Below are 21,610 nucleotides of genomic sequence, written 5' to 3'. Positions count from 1 at the left end.
TCCCTCTTTCCTGTTTAAGATCGGTATATATTCTGCCTTCTAATTATGGAACACCTTTTTACTGGTTTTCTTAATGTGAAAATCATTTTCAGATCTCCTTCCTAAACTACTGAGATACAGTCTATCGTTTAAATCAAAATTATCACATCCAGACAGATAGATATATAACTTTCATTAAAAAAAAAAAAAAAAGAAAAAAACCCAGTAATCTTATCCACTCCAATACTGACTTTCCATACATATGCCTTAGGTATGTAGGTTTATCAGACTGCATTTCAAATTCCTTTAAACCTAAGCAGTTATGCAAATACAACTGAATTTTAAAGCAATAAAAGTCAAACAAAACGGTCACTGAGAAAGATGGAGTTTTGAGAAAGAAAGATTCTTTTATCTCCTAAGAAAATAACAGCTCCCAATCTCTAGATACATGTCAGACCTTTTTGAGAGGTCAATTACAGATCCAGAGTTACAACAGCCCAAGATGAAATTAATTGGCTTTTTTACAGAAATTACTCAGAAAACAAAGTACTTCAGGTTTTTTTCAAGGCAGGCTTAGAATTTTATAGCCAGGACAAATTGTTTATTAGATTAGATTTATAAAGTGATCATTAAATAAATTCCATACGACTCTCTCATTAGGATGTGGATGTATTCTGTCTGTAGTCTTCAAACAATAAATTATTTGTACTTACCCCCTTTTCTATGCTCCCTGTTTGGCAAAGAGTACCTTCAGCTGCTGGAATGCTGTTGGTAACACAGCGGTTACTTTTGCTGAGGCACCAGAGCTCTCTACACACTTCCTAGGAAAGAAGGCAGAAGCAAGTTGTTCAGAGTAACAGCCTAAAATTGTTTCCAGTCCTCACACACACACACGTGTATATACAAATCTGTTTTAAACAGAGACAATAAGAAATGGAGCTAGAGAAATAGATATGTAGAGGGTTGCAAAACACTTTGGAGCAATTTCAAAGCCACCATATTTTACCTAAGAATATTCTGCCACAAGCAATCTGGAAATGTCAAATTGTAGACTATAAAAATGTGTTTTTCACAGCTTCCATAGAAGTGATGTTTTGTCACAGGTTGTGTTTTGGGTTTTTTTTTTGTTTTTTGGTTTTGGGTTTTTTTTTGGAGCAGTGCTAATAACGTGCTTGGTATATTTTGGTGTTGTATTAAAAGCAGGCTTCAGATGTGCTGTAGTATCTCCATTTCCGTACTTATCTGCCTCAAAATTCCATGGTAAAGGGATACTAACAATTCTGAAATATGAAACAACAACATTTAATTTTGTTTGCACTAGTTAAACCAAGAAGTTTCTGATCTCAGACTACCTGCACTCCTCTTCCGTAACACATGCTAAAATAGAGCACGTGTATTTAGTACTAATTGAGCTACATACTAAAATATTTCCTTTTGGCTTTTTAGTTTTGTAGGTGATTTTTCATAAATAATTCAACCATCCTAATTCATTATACTGTCAGTATTAAATAAACACAGTTCTTCAAATAATCTTTTTCCTACAATATTTTCTCACGTATTTTTGCACAGTTAACTCATCTAAATTAAGCTACTTTTATTGACATAAGTGGTTCATTATTAAAACTATCTAGGATTGAAATTCATAATGTGGGACATGATCCAAAGTCGGCTGAACACTTTGGAAATCTTCCTAGGCACTTCAGTTGCCCTTGGATTGGGCTATGTTTGCAGAATGGAATCACAGATTACTTGTTTTTTTAACAACTTTCTTGCAAAATAATCTTTGTTACGCTATTCTGAGAGCTGTATAAGAAGTTGACAGTGATATTTTCCATTTTTAAAGTATTAAATTTGAAATTTGAAAGATAAATACTCACAGAGCTTTTTAAAACAATACTATGATAGTCACTACTATTACATTTTATTTAACGGCTGCTTGAAATCATATCCTACAAGTGATTCTCATACAGATTCTGTGGCTGAACCTTTGCATAAACAGCAAGAAGGAAAAGACATTGTGAGTAAAATAAAGTTATTAGGTCCCCCCAGTAATATTCACTGTTTCTCTGAGGAAATGAATGAGTATTTGGCACCTAGGCTGTCTTCTACACATCTCAACAGTAGTAACTTTAAATTTTAGTCCAAGATTCACATTTCTTGCATTGTATTGCATTTATATATATTCACTAGTAGCTGCAGTAACAATTCAAGAGTACAAGCTTTTCTTCAATAATGATGATTTAGAGGTGGACTTGCACGCAAAATTCTGCTCTAAGTTTTGCATGCAAGTCCACCTCTTGCATGCAAAATTCTGCTAAGTTTAAAATCAACAGGAGCCTTGTGTCAGCATCAACACTGCAACAGTGCATTTAGTTGCACTACTGATAAAAGAAAGATTTCTTTAAAAAAAAAAATCCATTAGAAGACATATTAGAATTGTCTGAAATGAAGAAGAATGAGTACTGAGGCATTCTGGAGTTTCCACCCCATTTTTGACAATTTGGTCTAAGTTATTTTGTTATATTAAATCATGCACTAACTCCTATTTGGCAAATGACTCTATAAAAATTTAAGAGAATCATGTATTGAATTAACTGACATTCTTGAGCCTCTTTTTCAGAGAAATATTGCCATGTTTAAAAGCATACCTGCAGCCAAAGTAGAACTCATTTTACTTTTCAAATTACAATTTATTTTTCACTGAAGTACTAAAACAGTGTAAGTATTTATTATTTAAATCTCTGTGTAAAATGCTTTTGCTACTCAGATGACAGCATTTTCAGAGACACATTCACAAATAAATGATTTAGAAAAATTACATAGACTAGGCAAAGCACAGAAGATGTCACAAATACTAGCAAAAACTCTCTAATTAAATTTATAAATTTTACAATTGCTTCAAAATTCAGCTCTAAATTAAAACCAGATTTAAATCAACCAAGAACCCAAGCTTCAATCCAGTACTGATTTCAAAGTGAAAATCTAAAACTGCTTTCTTTCAAACACTATATGAGGTGCTCCTATCATAGTCCTGTCTTACTTGGTTTTTAATCTAATTTTCTTGCTCATTTAATTCATATGTGGCTTATATTGTCAAACTGTAATTGAAAGTGTCAGACTGTGATAAAATTCTACTTGTGACCTGTTTATTTTGCTAATCAAGTTCAAATGTTTAAATTAATAACTGTGCTTTCATTGTAAAATTTGGATCAATGCTCTGAAAAGCTCAAAATTCAAGTGCATTGAGTAACAAAGATTTCAATCACTCCAATACAAAGACACAGGCAAAGTGTCAGATCTAGATCACAGTCTGGAACATTTAAAACATTTATATTTCATGGTGATTTGAATTCAGAATTCTGGTTCATGTTCCAGGGATTACCTACAGAATTTCACTTTTGATTGTCTACAGAAGCACGTCATTTATACATTAACATAAGAGGGGAAGTAATAACTCATGCATGTATTTCATTGCCAGCAAAAATAGAGTATTTAACAAGTTCTTGTCAACAGGAAACATTCTGTATACTCAAGCTGCTTTGCAGCACTACGTTACTCCAAATTCATTTAAGTAATGTCTCCTACACTTTGTAATTCTAAACTAGTAATCAAACAAACTGTGTAAATTAGTGGATACAGCATTCAAACTTTTATTTATCCATCTGCTTGCAGGATGATTTTAGGCAAGTCAGCTCACCTCCCTACTCCACAAAATGAGAAAAATATTTTTCTTCTTTCTGAACTGCTTGGGGAAACAGGATTGAAAGCAGTACATAAAAACTAGGTATTATTATTAACAAGTCCTGGCAGTCCTTATTCTGCCGTTGATTTCAGAAAGAGTTTACCTCTGTAAATCCCTAAAGACAAAAGGAAAGTAATATAAACATACTACGGGCTGTATCATACTGCTAATGTTTAAGTAAAAATCTCTGCTTCAATCAGAAAGGAATCCTGTATGAGAATTATGACAGACAATAACCCAAAATCAACAAAAAAATTCTTTATGGAAGACTATGGGCAACACCGAAGATTTATTAACAAAATAACACAATGTATCATTTTGTAGAAATAATTTATATTAAAAAGTTTTAAATGTATTTTTATGATTTCATTTAAATATAATCACATTTATTAAAAAATTTACTTTCCCCGGTCTATTGTATTTAAAAGAAAGAGTAGAATTTGAAGCATGTTCTCCATCATCCTGTACGTGAAATGAAAAATAACATTAATATTTATTTGAAAACAAGGTATTTAAAAAAAAAAGTGGAAAATCCATCTGTGTTGTTATTCTGCTAAATGAAAATGGAAATATACCAGGTATTAATATAGCTGTATGCCTTCCTTATTTTCATCTCACTTCGGAAAGTTGGAGAAATTCTTATTAAGGTACACAAAGATTTCTCTTCTCCAGATCAACCCTACACCTCGTACTACCTTTGGTTCATGGTTATTAAGTTTTTTTCTTATTACCACTATCCTAGTGCCTTGGGAAGCTCATGCCCAGAACCATTTCACACATTCACATGCACACACACGCACCCCAACAAAAGGTGACTCTTTAGATTAGCCTTTCCTTCTCTGGGGACACAGGATGAGGTTATCACATCCTTTTCCAACATCAAATTTGTGTGAGCAATTTACTGGAACTAGAAAAATGAAGAGTAATCTGAAAATTAATCAATGACCTCAAAGTCAGTCTCTGAGTGTGTGGATTTAATAACTATTAATTTTTAAAGGAAATAAGGCAAAGTGTTTTAAAAAATCCAGGAAACATAAACTGAAGCTGAGGCCTCACAAGATCAAGACAAGATAGATGACAACCTGTAACGGTGTATCTTAGGGCTCCATGACTTCAGTTTGGAATTCGGATGCTTGTATTTGCAGTAAATTAAACAAAGCTGAACCCATCTAGAGAAAAAAAACAGCAAATCAAATTATCTTTTTTTTGCCTATGTGTTATCAATGATGGAGCCTCTTTCTGTCATGTCATGCAGAGTTACATATAGGCATTTCAAATTATGTAACATCTAAGCATCCTATACCATCATCATCACAAAATAATAACAATACAGCACAATGAAAACTCAGAATATGGGCAAAGATCCACTTGTGCTGTTCTTAATGTTTCAAACACTAACAAAAGCCTCAAGTAAAAGTCAGCAGTTTGGCCTATAATATTAAAAAATAAGATGGGAAATATATTCACAACATGTATTAAACTATGATAATTTGGGCGGGGAGAGTCATGTTTTTAAATAAAATTTTAAAATCTGAATTAGAATTTACATTCCTTCAGCATCTATTAGCTATAATATGCTGCACCTCTTGATGAGCATTTGCCAGAATAGAGTATTAAAATATTTAATTTGAACTGTGACTTAAAATTCAGATCTGAAAAGCATCTACCTATAATATTTTCACCATCACTGCTGAAATACTAGTGGCAACATGTTTAAAATCAGAAGGGTGATTCTAATAATGGGTGAACTTCAGAAAGTTCAAAGACAAGTTTAGTTCAGATAAGCACCCAAAGTTACCATTCTAGTGCTGCAATAAAAATGCTCATTAAGTGGTGCAGCATGTTATGAACCGTAACATGCTGAAGGAACGTGAAAGGTAATTTGTAAGGTTAAGTCATACAATCATATTACGTTACCATCACACTTTCCTAAATATTGGGTGCTTATGTGAACCTTATGAAAACTACAGAAGTCCCACAAGGTCACTCACCTACAAGTACCATCTTCTCTTTCAAACCCATGCAAAGTACCCTGCGTTTATCCAAACCCCGTAACAGTACCTAGAATGTCACTATTGTTCCTACTATACTTACTGCACTTCTCTTGCTTTGAGAAGTGGGAGAAGTGATCTTCAATCATTGTCTCCCCCTCCTACTTTTTAAACAGGTTTATCAGATTCAAGTACTTTTGTGTTGTGCTTGCATTTAACATCTGCATGTTCTGCTGTGCATTTTAAAAATGTCAAGAGAGGGAGAGAGAAAGAGAGGAAGAAAGAGCACAAGGAAGAGAGGGAGAGAAAAAAGGAAAGAAAGAGAAAGAGGGAAAGAAGGAAAGAAGAAGAGAGAGCAGAAGAGAGGTAGGCAAAAAGAGAGACAAATAAGATAATGTTAGGAGAGAAGAAGAGAGGGTGGTATCAGATTGGTACACAGTGTTGGCCCTGTGAGAATTTACTTAACCAAGATACAAAAAAGATGTAAAACCACTTTAGGATTCAGATAGAGGAAAAAACCTGGAATTTCCCTTGGCTATAGTAAATCTAACCTTAAAAAAAAAAGTAAAATAAAAGAGAGAGAAAAAAAACTAAAATCCACTATTAGAAGACAGCTGAAAGTGTTTCAAACAGCTTTAGAACATGATCATGTAAGTCTGTATGCAAAAAAAATTCAAGAGAATTTAATCATTCTCGATGTAAAAGGCCTGCATAATAGTTATGGGAGGTTTTGCACTTGATAGGCAAGACCTTACAAAGCGTAAGAATGCTGGAGAGGCTTATAAAGATGATGGAGTGCAATGGCAGGATCTTCAGTTTCCATCTTTGCCTACACATAATTTTTAACAGCGGTTTGTGAGCAACATAATATAAATCAATCTCTCACTGAATTGCTTATGCTCTTCTAAAAAACTCTGAGTATAAAAAGATTTGGCTGTAAGAAGAAGCCGAGGAGCGAGTCACTTTTCAGTGAGTTAGGAAGTACTATGTACAAATTCAACTGAATGTGTACTATGATCCATAGTATCAAAAGATGAGCAAACAGAACAGAACTGGTAGTTTCTGGGTAAAGATACACCAGTGATTTCTCTTTCTTTCCTTTTTGGAAATCAGCCAGAACCTGCTTTCATCTTCCTAAAAGCCCTAAGTTAGGGGAAGCCGTAAATGCCTCCCTTTCTTTAACTGAAGTAAATCACATAAATGTACCAGCAAAATAGCGGCAGCTCAGGCTATCGCAACAGTAATCATTTCTGTTTATAAAAAATACATACTATATTAAAATGCATTATTCCCTAACATTAAAATTTGCATCACCTAATTACAAGGGTCAATTGTAATTTCAAGCTATTTTGCTCTAGAAGAAATATTAGATAACTGTGTATGGAAATCTGTTTATTCTCCTGGATTTGAGCTCATTACTTAGACTATTCTGAGTTGGCATGTGGGAAAGTAAACAGCAGTGAAGGTACGAAGCAATGAAGGTATATTTACGTAGTCAGCTCTTTCCCAATAACTTTCCATTAATAGCAATTAGCCTTGTAGGGGGCATTCCCCGTAACTCATAAAAAGCTTCCCAGAGACAACAAAAGCAAGGGACCTGTTGAGGGCAGCAGGAGGACATCGTGTCCTCACACCGTGAGGGCGTAGCCTCATTCTCACTGTTCATAAGCAGTAAGTTCACAGCTTGAACTTCGTCTGTTCTCCAAACTTCACTAACAAAATGTGAGTATAAACTCATGTTTGAATTTATGCTATTTTAGTTGGCAAACTAACTGTAGAACTTAATTGCAAACATAAGACCATGACACAGAAGACAGCTACCTGTCATCAGCTAAAATACATTACCTGATGTGTTAAATGCTAGTGTGAAATATGAATAGATTGCTCCTGCTGATTTGAGTGAAGGTAGTCATATATGCAAAGGAAAGAATTTGTCTGCTTATTCATCTATTCAAAGTATCTACTGATGCCACTGATGGTCGAAAAGCAAAGAATGCAACAAGATATACCATAAGAATTGTTAGGCACTATCTCTGAAATCCATGAGTTGCAGCCAACAGCTTCGAAGATCATAAAATGCACCACAGCAATATCAACCATATGCATAAAGTATTAACTGCTATTAAAATGTCTGAGGTTTTAGCCTCCGTCCTAGAAATGTGGGGACCAGCTCTAAAGCAAAGCATTATTTTGAACCACAAAATCTCTGAGTTAGTCAGGCATATTCCAGATACTATTTAAACTCATAAAACAGAGAAATTCAAAGTCAGACTGGAATTTTTTCCCCAAGCTAACCCAGACAGAGCCAACAGTCCTATTATTAAGCAGATGCTCAAGAGGTTAAGGAGGGAAGGAGTCCATGAAAAATGTTCTCCTTACACTCACCTGAATAAAAAGATTGAAAAAGTTTCTGTAACTGGCACACAAATAGAGTGGAGAAGAACTGAGCCATGCTTGACAACCAGCAGGGGAGAATTCATACTCCATCATCCTAGCAAAGATGCAGCATATATGGTAGCTACACGAATGAAACTGGCACTGTTCGTACAATTTCTAATAACCTCAGATTCTCCTCCTGCACTGAATCCAGCCAGATACTTCACTTTAGGAAGAATCCGTGTATATGTATCATATAGTGAAATTCCCACAATCACAATTTGGCTTATTCGGAGTTTTAAGTTTAACATTCCCCTGAATTTGAAAGTGTACCCTAAAAATGCAATGTTTTAAGTATTGATGTACTGGGTATTTGAGACAAGTTTTTCCTCTTAATTTTTTATTCAAAATATCTATTTCTTAATTTAAATTCCTTAAAATTGTCAATGTATCAGGGATTGGTGGAAAGTATAAAGATCACCACAAACATGACATTAGAAGGATCACTGCTTAAAAACACATGGTTTTACCGATAACTTAGCTAACCTGGGCATTTTCAATTCTTGCTTGATTTCATGTGCTGAACAACATAGAAAAATCTGATTGATAGCAGCAATACTTCTGCTGGAGCAATTTTGTCCGGAAGTGAATAAACAGACGGATCTATTTTGCCTTTGCCCATTTAGGTCTTGTTCTAAGAGTAATTCTCATACAACTACCAAAATGTTCCTTTCAGGGTCAAAGCTCCTTTTCACTATGCACACATAGAAAGGCAGAGCCTGCAGCCTCTTCAGTACTTGCATTCTGATGCCCTAATTCCTCAAACACCTCTCCAGGTATTTAAGTTCCTAAAGGAGAAAGAAGGCTTCATGTACTTAAATGTGCAAAATTCTTTACAGGATTAAGACCTAATTTATGATCAAAAGTAAGAAGCAGTTAAAATAAATGCACAGAGGGAATACACAAGGAAATAGGGAAGAAAGAGCAATGAGCATAAATTATCATCAAAGTTAGATGGCTGAAAGAGGAAATTTTTCTAAAGGACACACATTAGGACAGAATTTTAACGTAAAAAGAACATCATAATTCTCTACGCCGCTTTAAAAGTACGAGCTCTAAAATCTAAAATATACTCAATTCTAGATACTTATACCAGAGCCTAAATAAAACTTGTGATTTTGTCTTTCTGACTTAAGAGTTCAACCATTTCTCCTGTCACGTCTCACCATCACAAATCAGTGAAGTATATAAGCAAGGGAGATAGCAACTAACTCTCTCTGAGATTTCCTTTTGTTTTAGAATTTCCTTCCGTCTAGGTCACTAAACGCCATGTTGGAAAAACTGCATTGCCTCTTTTGTACCAGGTGCTTCAATATAGAAGCTGCTTACTGCTAACAAGATTTTAGCGTACCGATTATGTTCCATTGTTAATTAGCGATCTTTATTAGGTCTGCCTCTTCATAATCGCATATGTATTTGTTACAGTGAGATCAACAAACTATCACAGCATTTTGTTGTGAGTATTACATCAAATAGGAACATCCAGAGTACTGAACCAAAGGCCTTTTTACTTTTGACTATGAAAGAGTAGAACTGAATATTCAGCTTACTGGGTTTTTAGATCTACCTCCACTGTTTAGTTTTAAAAACCTTCTCTCACATGAATAGGTCTTTCTTGTTTGAGTACTTTCCATCTGCACTATCAACTTGCAAATAATTTTCTTCCCTTCAAAGGTATCACTTGGAATATGTGCCATCATAATCATTATGATGGTATTTTCAGAGCATTATGGTTATGGCAGGTAATATTTTAAATGCAGACAATATTTTAAATTATCACATACTTTTTACAAGTTAGAAAGACTTTTACATTCATGTTACGTAAATATATACAACCTGAATATTGTTATTAAGTGTCTCAGAAAAAAACGTATTTTCAAATCATGCTCCATTGCACACTGCTGGCCGTGTTGATATGCCGTACCAATTCAGAGGACTGGTGATGTAACATGAAGACTTAATTTTTTTCAATTAGTGCCTCAGTTAAGTTTCAGCCTCTTTTTTCTAACTATAAGGGAATCTTAACAAAAAACTCAAAACAAAAAAGAAAGCAGACAGCACAAAGCCAGGATTACTTAAATCTTCATTATTTCACATTGTTTGCATTTTAAGGCCAAGATACTGTTTTAAGAATAAAACTGTGCTGTGCAGTTTGATCAGAACAATGATTATATAGTTTAACAGAGTATGAAAAAATAATATACATGCAGAAAAGCCAGGTTTTGCACATTATTAACTTTCCAATTTAATTTAAAACGCCGTATAACTCCAAAAATAATGGATTAAATACCTGTAGATTTCCTTAGTCTGAAAATAGTGTGTATGGTGAGAACTTGTAAGGAAAAGGAAAAAATAAAGAGTGTATCTTAGATGTAATGACAGAAAACAGGGCCCTGAAAGAACTGGGGTGAGAAGTGAGATCTTAAAGAGAAATACTAAAGGCCAAAAGAAGTTTGATGAGAGATCAAGAACGGAAGACCCAACGAGCTAGTCAGCCAACTACATACAGCTTTTAAATCCTTCGTACAATATGATCTGCCAAAGAGCCATCCCAAGAATAATATTGTATTTGTCACCCTGGAGACATTAAATATGGACTTCCTTTACATTTAACCTTTAGAAAAGTGTATAGAACAAATTACACTGTTTTATTTGAAAAAGCAGCAATTAAAATATTACTAAAACTATGCATTTTTAAACAATCAGACATATTTTTAAGGTTCAGTCTCAGCTGATAATTTGATGACCAGCCTAACAGAATGCATCCTTTTACTAGATATTTGGGCAAGATTTTCAAGATAGTATTTAAAGATATATTGCATAAATTGCCTAAATACTAGTGTGCGGGTTTTTATTTGTGCTGTAAATTCCTTTAACTTAAATACTGCACACTGGTACTAGCAACCAAAACTTTGCTAGTACTCAGCTCTTCAGTATTCTTTTCAGCTATCTAGCATCATGTCCTTCTGTTCCCATATCCAATTATTCTTTTCAGTAAGAGATCTGAATAACATGAGAAATAATAACCTCAATGCCAGCAAAAAAAAAAAAAAAAAAAAAAAAAAAAAAAAAAAGGTAAAAATGGGCTTGGCGAATCAATATAAATACAGAAGTAATTTCAAAATGTAGCTTTAAACTGAAAAGTTAAAGCCAACACAAAAGATTCCATGTTTCAAGATTAATACAAGATGATCTCATTTAACTATTATCAGTGAGAATCTTGCTCACTTTACAAGGAGCAGGAGCAAGTGCTATGGGCTCTTTTTTTCCTAACATTAAAAAAATGCTTCTCCAACTCATCGTTACCTGCACACTTTGGAGTACCGTACACACAAATGACTCAAACAAAAGATGCAGCATAAATATTAAAATTTACCCTTAGCTTACACATGGCGGCACCAGACAGAATACTGTAGGAAATCTGTAACCCACTACTGCATCTAACTAAAGATTTATGTTATGAAGGAATATATACAAATGACTAAGCAGAACACTCAGCATAAGGATTAAGACTTCTTACCCCATATTTACATTGGCGGGATGTTGCTCCATACTGGAAGCGACACTGTTCATCAGCATCATACACCTGACCTGGGGCCACAGCTGGATAAAGAAAGTCACGCTTGGGAGGCTCATTATCAAGGCAAGTACCACGGCCTGAACTGTTCAACATAAAGGACCAAAGGAATTAGGAATTCTATTGACTGTTAATCACAGTAACGATATCATGTATCTAGTTCTTACTTTTAACAGCACTGGGTGTGAAACAAATATGATTGCAAGAAACAAAACAGTAAAATGGTACACCCATGATTAAAAAAAATAATTAGAGGGAATTAAGAGCTCAAAAGAGTTTTTCATTATTACTATTAAACAAAAATGCTCATTTTAGACTGTGAAATAGATTTCATATATCATCCTTTTAAAAAGTACGATAATTTTTGAGCCACACAAGACTGATTTTCATTTTTAAGTTTCCTATTTGTGTTCACTGAAGAGTAACTACATTTGGTCATAGAATGAAAAACAAACAAATTAAGCAAATTTAAAAAATGAAGTTTATAATTCTTAACAACCCTTTCAACTCTTCAACAGCTAAGTACTTCACCTTCTTATGGATAATAAATAAGAAGCTCAATTGGCTTATGTAAAAGTACAAACATTTAAATTTCAAATATATTTAAGTGTTTGTAAGATTAGGATCTTAATGTGCATTCTTCTATTTGAGCGAACAAAATAATTAGTGATCAAAATTGTCCAGGATCTTTAAATTTGTATATATTTGTACAGATCCAGGATTTTTGCATTAATAATACTTAGTCTTCAAAATTTTATATTTTAACTAATAGCATATTTTAAAAAGTTCATGTTCTTTTATAATCACTGTTTTTTCAAAATATGTAAAACATCATGTTTGAATGTGGAATGTAGTGGAACAAATAAACAAAGCCAAAGGCAGACAGAGTTCTTTCGTTTAGAAACCTTTATATTTTGCTAAATGTAATTATTCAGTTTTATTTAGTCAGTGTGCATAAAAAAGGACAGATGCTTTTTTACTTTCATTTCACATGTGAGTAAGTGAGGATTTTTAAAGAATTCTTATGCCAACACTTTAAATTTTTTTCCAACATTCCTATAAATTTTGCCAGTATTCATGTTTTTTTCCCAAATCTTTTCCATGCAGCTTGCCAAAAGAACATAATTTCACAAGTGAATGTTCTGCAGTGTTATTCTGGATATTGCTAATTTTCAATACTTTTCATTTGCAGATAAAAGGAGCAAAAAGCCCTCTTTAACCATATACTTCACATTTTCAATTTTAACCCTTTTTATTCATTTCTTCTAAATAGTACAATAAATCCTTCGGAAAAGCTAATAAACAAACAAAAAACCCCTGACCATTTCAGAAGAGGTAACATAGAAACTATGGCAATAATCAAGTAAATATACGAAAATTACGATATTCAGTTACTAATGCCAATGAATTTAACGTTATTCTCTTGCACATATTCTTCCTAAAATCAAGGCATAGAACACGCTGAAATTATGTTGAAAATGTGTTGAAATGTAAAATATCAAATGTATGAACCAGGAAAGAAAAAAAGGTACTTCCCCTCTTATTCGAATATTTACTCTTGTAAATATATATTTTTTAAAATGGCAAAAGTTGGGAAACTCTCCTGCTTTCTTTTGAACCTAAGTATTTCAGCACTGTTCTTTTTGTGTACAAAGAGTACACATTAATAATTGCAATATGGAAGGAACGCAAACACAATCTGATCCTTCTGCAGTGTTCAGACCCAACTGCAAATAGGAACTTTGCTTAAACAATCAGTGAAGTTTAACATTTAACAATATCTCCAGCTAGTATTGTATATGATAGGAGTATTTTGACAAATTTCAGTAGTGCAGAGTTTGGCCTGTAAACTACGATTCCTGTAAACAGGTAGGCAAGGACACAGCATTTAAAAACTCTTATTACCTTCGGTGACTCTCTCCATAGGCATATGGATCCATGCACAGATTAAATTACAGAATCAAGTCTGAATCTTTCAATGCACTGAACCTCTAAATTTAACTCTATACCTACCCTACAAGACATAAAATTGCAGAAATAAATATGTAATGCTAATTTCATATAATGGAAGTCAAAATCCTTGTAGAAAAAAAATTCCTGCTCTGCTCTAAGGACACCATTTTCATTAAAATGAAATATTGTTATAGTATTAAAAAAGTAAGAAAATGACTAGCCCTTATTGACTTTATTACTCCACCATCTTCCAGACTGAAAATTTGTTTCTCTTTTTCCTTCTGCTTCAGTTCTATTATTCCTCTCAAGGTACTTAGACAAAATTGACACATTTTACAAACTCAGAATAAGAACCTGATACAGTACTGTGTGAACTGAAGTTCACTGAAGTGAACTTTGGAAAAGAAATAGCAAGTGTTATAAAACAGAGTCATGAAACCAAGGACTTCCTATTGGCAATCAAGGGTCTCAGCAAATCCGTGCACAGAAAATTAACACAGAGTGAGGATCTTTGCAGCCTTTCCAGAAGATTTCTATTGGACTCAGAAATGGTGTAATGCTCTTGAGTCTATATCCCTCATCTTCTCCTTCTCTTCACTCCATCAATGGAAAACCCAGATACTTCAGAAAAGACTTCTGCTAAATCTAAGAGGATGAAGCAAAAGGTGCCTGATGAATAAAGATACTGGAACATTTCTCTAAACTGAGATCTGAAAGTAATCATCAGGCATACGGAAGTGAAAAAACAAACAAACACTGTATAGATGTAAAAAAGATGAGAAGGGAAAGAATGCCCCAATACCTTCATCTCTGCATTTCTAGATTTTTTTTTCTTTGGAATCAGTTTTGCACTTTGTGATTTTATCTTATGTAGCTAGCACACATAAAGTCAAAAGACCTTGCAGGATATCCCCATGAGAGCATTTATATTTTTTAAGAGGGAGTAGACAATCCTCACAAGATTAAATGATGGATCAAGGCACCTGTGTGGACACCACGTCTATAGTCAAGGCTCTAAAGAGAAAATGCAAAAACTATGCGTGTTGACCTTTAATACTTTATGCTCATACTACAATATATCTATTTCCAAATATCTCAGCAGCATATACAGTAGAAAATAAGAGGAAAATATCCCAGAATAGTGACACTGAATTAGGTTTTAAATGTTAAAAAATTGTCTCATTTATATTAATGATGAGGAATACAATGCAAACTATGACTATCATATATTAAATTTACTGTAAATATTTTAATGATCTATTACAGCTGTACATAGATAGTATATATCTTTAATTCTATTATAGAATTACTGACAAAAATATGAGAAATTTCATAAGTTACATTACATTTATCTTTTGAATTATGTTCACGTATACCAATAGTAAAATATATTAACTATAAATATTGTGCTTCATATATACACATATACATATAAGGATACGTATTACTTGTATGTGCATATATAACATTTGTCTCCTATTAGAATCCTTACTTCATACTTACTCCCTATTTTTCCTGAGTAAAACTGATTTTTAGTGAGTACCAAGATATATTATACAGGTTAAAAAAAAATTGTTTAACTTTACATTAAGGAATAAACTCACTGGTCTAAAGGCATAAATATTTGTGGAACTGGAGCTTAAGTACAGGAAGTGTGATTTAAGGTGGTATGTCTAAAACTGAAATGAGCTAGAATAGGATTACTAAATACAAACATTCTTGAACTTCTGAGAAATTGAAATATAGATATGGACTTATGAATCTCTCTCTCTGATGATAATTTCTATTTGTTTCCAATCTTTCATGCAGGCCTGACGATATGACTGATTATCACTTCAGATTTCATCTCAAAGACCCTTTCATTTTCTACAAGGTTGTCATAATTATCAATATTTCTTTTGTTTGGTACTAAAAAACATGCTACTTCTTTAATGATGTTTTCTCTCCACAATATGATCTGCAGTCCAAAGTGTTCTTTTTTCTTTCAAATATTATCCAGGAGCCATACTAGAAAAAGTCTATTGGTCCACCGAGCTATCTGGCCTTAAGAGTTTGGGAGATATTAAGCTATAAAACGTAGGACTAATTTGTTGGGTTTTGTTAATTTTATCAAACATTTCTACAAAAAAAGTTAGTGGGAACAGGCTGCTGGTTCGGCTCATTAAAATTTGTTCACATTAAAATAACCCAAAAGTTAGACAGACTCTTACTTGCCAAGTCAACATTTAAAACCATATTGTGAGCCCATGTCTACAGAAACTGGTCCTTTTTTAAAAACTGGGAAGCCTTTTAAACAAAATATTGACTCTTGAAGTTTGAGAATCCACAATAAATGGGAATATATCATTTTTATCAAAATAACTGTTGGCTAAAAAATTTCCCTAGTAAGCTTTCAAGTAAAAGAAAAAAGAGGCAAATTATAATCCAAAGGATAGGACACAGCATCACAGAATGGTTAAGGTTGGAATGGATCTCTGGCGATCATCTAGTCCAACCCCCTGTTCAAGCAGGGTCACCTACAGCACAATGACAGAAAAGTCAGTAGGGTAACACTGAATAGTAAATTTTCTCCAGTGACTGGAGAGTGAGATATGGAATTTAGATACACCTGATGTGACCTTATTTTACAAGACTACTCTTAGCTTGTACTTTTTAAAAGTTAATTTAGATTTCTGGAGTATTGTGGGATTAGCTAATCTGCTCTAAGTAGCATAAGAGGCAAATATTTAAGTGCCTTTTATCTATCTTGCATATCCATTTGTATGTTCAAGATCTAAGGCCCAGATGATACCTGGACACAGGCATTGGAAGGTATCTGATATTCTCTGTATGTACTTGCTTGGATCCAGATAGTTTGGCTCCTTTTTTCCAGATTTAGAAAGGTGTAGCCTTTGAGATCTAAATCCTGCTGTATGGCAATCCTAGAGACCCTTCAAGAATTTCCTGTGTTAAATCTTACTTATTTGAAGATTCCTGGTTCTTCTCCATTCCTCTTCAAAAGAGGATCCTGACTCAGACAAAAGTAAGCAACTATAGCTCCAGAAATCATCCAAATTATAGTATTACAAAAGCAACTGAAAAAAGAATTGTAAATAAGTTCTCTTTTTTAAAGTCTAGGGATCTGCATGACTATAGCAGGCACACTGTATAAACACATTTTGCATATAACGAAACCTGAATGCTGTATCTATATAAGTATATATATATAAGTATATATATAAGTATATATATTATATATATATATATATATATATATATATATAAAAAGTATATTTATGCTGCATAGAATTAAATTTAAAATGATTGGTTTTACATCACGCAGTATCTTCAGGGTTCATTCATTTTTTCCTATGAACTATTTTTGAGGATTTTTAGCATTCTCACAGGAATTTCTGTCCTCTGACAGTGCTCATCGAGCCTTCAATTCTCAGTGAGCATTTTTGCATTTAGTTCCATAAAAGCTTAGAGAAACTTAAAGCTGCTGTAAAGCATTTATCAACACTTTGCCAACCTTTTGCCCTAACATAAAAACTGTCTTTCTCATAGTTACAAAATACGGCCATTTCAAACCTGTGCTGGCTAATCTTCCTGGGAGCTCTGATAGCTCTGTTAACAATACATAGCTTTGCTTTGCCTTTATTACTATCCTTACCATCACTTCCATCCTCTACCTGGTCATCCTGCAAAATAAACAATTCTCCTAAGTAGTAGCTGGCTGAACTGGTATCTTCCAACTGATATTTAATGGCCATTCTTCAATTTCTTCTGTTTGTCCTAAGTCTGGAAAACTTTTATCTGAGTGTAGTTTTTAGAAAGTCTTGAGGAAGAAGGTTAAACTGAGTCCTCCTTTGAGTATCACCAATATGACTTCTCTTTCAAAATGCTTCTGCATGATGAGAAAGTACAGAAAGGCTTTGTCTATCCTGTGAAACAGTGCACCATACAAAAATATCTTAGCAAGTGGTCACCCAACCTGGTAAATCCACATGGATCTAACCTTACTTGTAGCACTGTGAACACTTTACCAGCTTCATGCTGAATGCATTCCAGCTGCATTATCCTGGCACCATGACAGCCCTGCCCTAACTTGGCTGGACTGCACCCAGACCCAAGTCGATAAATCCAAAAGCTGTTGTGATATGTCACACAGACTCACTGGTTCAGGTTTCTGCTAACTTGGGCATCTCTGCATTTCATTCCACCATGCTCTACTTTTCTTTTCAGACATAGCTAAATGAACCCTAAATTAGCCATATCCACTGTGCACAGAAAAAGCACTTGTCATCCTTGTTTGTTGTCTTTTGATTCTTGTCTTTGGTGTTTTCCCATTCTTGAGAAAAATGGAGAGGAAGAGAGCTCTAAATCAGCATTTTCCTCATCTGGTTGTTAAGTTGTGAAGAAGTATAAAAAAAATTGAATCATTTTTCCTTTCTAGATGCAGACTGTTCTGCTACATGGGAGCAGTCTGGGAATTGTTACCACATGAAATTCTCTTTTTTTCCTTGCTTCTTGCTCTCTGATGATGACTTGCAATAGATATGCCTCTGCCCTTAAAGATGTTCTGCCTCAAGGAAAGATGTGAATGGGTAAAGAAAAAGTGATTTTGGCTTCTGACAGCTGTTCTGCAGGGACCTGTGCAACTGGCATCTTAACAGCTTCTTGCTGTCATTGAGGAAAGTACACGAAAAGCTGTGGAAGCACAGCACTAGACACTTGGGAAAAATAAACTATAATTTTATAGGGGAAAAAAAGATTGATTCTGATGCAAACTATTCTACTTTGTGAAACAATGCAACAACTATTTTAAGAAAAAATATCATCTACACAGAGAGTATTTAAGCCACATACAATAAGTAGCACAGATTTATAATGAACAGATCATCTTTGAGAATTTTTTATAACTATAAAATTAGTAGATGGAAAAGAATCTCTGGCTCATAGTACATTTTATAACAATGTATCTTATACAGTTGGAAAATCAATTCATAATTGAAATAGACAGATCCATGTTTATCCAAGGTGGCTTTGAAAAAAAATCTGCATTCTGAGTTTTAAAAACATAACTGAAAAATCATTAAAAGTAACCTATAATTGGAATTATTTCTAGGGTTCAATATCATCTGGTATCTTCAATAATCATTTCTATGAAATACACAAATGGTACTAATTTGACAAGAGTTGCAAACATAGACAATGATAAAGAAGTATCTCAAAAAATCAGGAGAGATAGGAATAGATTCATCAGAATACTATTCTAGCTTTATGCCAGCCTAACTACAATTTCAGTGGCATCTCACTGACTTAAAACTGAAACTTAATTGTGAATCAAACATGGGGAATGCAAAAGCATAAATAATACATAAATAATGTAAATAATACATAAAATAATGAGTAAATAATATATAAAAATTTAACTGCAATAAAGTAGTAAAGGCACAAGCTATACAGGTTTTTTAAATTGATACAGTAGAAAGTTAAAAGATCACTACATACATGGGAGGCATCTAGCTAAGAAACAAGGAAGTTCATCCAGACTGAAATTTAAAAACCATGAAGGACCATTATGATCAAATGCTCTGACCTGTTCTGTTTGCAGCGTAACACAAGCCATAGAATTGTACCACGTTTCTCTAAATCCTTGAATAAGAAATGACTGCTTTAACTACCTGTGGAGTAACACCTTCATCTATAGACAAGATATTTTCAGGACAATAATGAGTTCAAAATAAGAGTTGCAAAGACAGCAACAAACAAAGGAAAGACAAGACTGAGAATAATGAAACTCTTATGAGAAGCAAACCTCCAAATGCAACAAGAAAATATTTGAAACTTAAACTGATAGTCAGAACTACTAAGCTGGGAAATAATCTCCCAGAAGAGATGAAAAATCCCATTCTTGATCATAGTTAAAACTAAACTGCATAACATACCAGAAAGAATACTAAAGGGAATGGACAGCATTGCATTGACAGAAGTGATTGGCAGTGATAGAACAAGATGACTTTGTCTATTTTTTCATTTAATTTGTGTTAAATGAATGTATATATATTTCTTATCAGAAAACTGATTTATATTCCAAGAAACATGTACCACAAATATATGTTGGATGATTTGGTCAGAATAATTTAGTTTAGGCTGTCATACCAGTCATCCCAAACACCGCAGTACATAAAACACCAGTGGGTAGCTCAGTAGGGTGATACAAAGTGCCTTAACCTGATACAGTAACCTGAAGAGAAGTATATTCATCTGAACAATGACTAATATCAGCACAAAATTGTCCACTGACCCTTTATAGAGTTTAAGCACCTCTTTAGAACAAGTCAATGCTCCTGTACAGTGTGTGGGAAGCTGTATTAGAATCAATAAAAAACAAATACTATTGGTCTGGATGGGTCCAGGTAAGACTGATCAGCACCTTATTCTGAGATTAGGTATCTAAAAGAAGTTCATTTTATTCATTGTAGTCTAGCGGTTAGACTGTTAGGCGTGTTAGGTGTACTGTTTAAGTATACCTCCTATAACATAATAAGTATCTAAATTATTAAACAACCTGTATTTCTTAAAGGAATGACTACACTGACAACACTGAACTTATCAAATAATTGCAGTTTGCCTCCATAAAGACCCCTGCATAACACACATTTTAACAACTCTTGTTATTAATCTATTCTCAGTCACAGTATTTTGGTGTCTGTCTTCTACAGTGTAAATTACATACAAAGCCTTCGTTATGCATCATGCAGGCCAATGTATACCTAACAGCAAATTTTTGTGACAAACATGTTTTGATGGGTTTAATATATTATTTTAATAGAAGTAAATGTCCCAAGTAGCATAAAGTCAAAAATGTATTTCTGGATAAAAATCACCACACTGTTAGCATATTTTAAAGTTATTAACCCAAACAGAAGACCTAGTAACAAAACAGGAAAATGAAATTTAAGAGAAACAGGGATAGAATTATGTTCTCTTAAATAGATTGCCTCACATTGTGCATGTATTTAACAAAATACACCCCATATTCTTCCCGTATTTCTTACTATCAGATTAATGAAGTAATGAAATATGCTCAGCACTTCAAAATGTTTTGAATAGATCAAAAATGAGAACTGTGAAGTTGAGAACGCAGCAGAAGCTTTTCCATTACACAGAAAAAATACTGTACAATATCTGAAGTGACTCATTACACTTTTGTCTTTTCATCCTTAAACTGTAAACTATTAGAAAAAGTCACTGCAGCTCCACCAACTATTCATTCTGAAAGGTGTGAATTTTTGAAACAATTTATCATTTTTCCTGAGAGGTTACTTACTCCAAAAAACTGGTGATGTAATCCCGACTGCAGGCTGACCAAGAGAAAGGGTTGGTGTTTGCTGTAATATGAGCTGCCATTAGCTTTGCTGCTTCGTGACCTTTGGTCCCACAGGAATTCCCAATTCCATCATGATTCATACCAAAACTGCCCAAAAGAGGAGGAGAAAAACAGCCCATTACTCTTCTTCAGCATCAGGCATCTCTTAAAACTTAATGCAATTTTTACAAAGATCATGTCTGGACTTAAAAGAACACTCTTAGTACAGCAGAACTGTAAGCAGAGAAGCAGGATCAATTAAACTCTGTCTAGTTAGTCACATCTCAGAATACTGCACAATTGTTTAGCATTTTTTTTTTGCAGAGTTTTGAAAACATCTTACTTATAAAACTTTTTAAAAAAAGTTTCATAACATTCTTGCAACATAAATTAAAGGTAGTTGATCCCATTTTGGGTATTTTACCTGAATAAGGACTATACATTAAGGCACCTGGATTAGTAAAAAGAGACAAATAAGGAGTAGGTCATGTTTCTGTAACAGTACAGTATCTACACACAGCAGCCAATGAAAGTTCAAGTAGAAGTTGGTTTTGCAGTTCCCAGGGCCATGCTGTATG

At 33.8% G+C, this 21,610-nt stretch overlaps 1 protein-coding gene across 1 annotated transcript in view; it reads right to left on the bottom strand.

The window, feature by feature from the left end:
- Positions 1 to 21,610, bottom strand: part of ADAMTS6 (ADAM metallopeptidase with thrombospondin type 1 motif 6) — a 144,452-nt gene that overhangs the window by 54,992 nt on the left and 67,850 nt on the right. The window contains exons 9-11 of the mRNA XM_062599217.1: positions 20,994 to 21,140; positions 11,669 to 11,810; positions 693 to 800 (exon numbers count right to left, since the gene is read on the bottom strand). Of these exons, the coding sequence (XP_062455201.1) occupies positions 693 to 800; positions 11,669 to 11,810; positions 20,994 to 21,140 (397 nt within the window). The remainder of the gene's footprint in view (positions 1 to 692; positions 801 to 11,668; positions 11,811 to 20,993; positions 21,141 to 21,610) is intronic.

This window comes from Rhea pennata, chromosome Z, assembly GCF_028389875.1.
Source record: "Rhea pennata isolate bPtePen1 chromosome Z, bPtePen1.pri, whole genome shotgun sequence".
Classification (NCBI taxonomy): domain Eukaryota; kingdom Metazoa; phylum Chordata; class Aves; order Rheiformes; family Rheidae; genus Rhea; species Rhea pennata.
The sequence above is the reverse complement of the archived record's forward strand: the minus strand, read 5'-3'. Positions and strand labels throughout refer to the sequence as shown.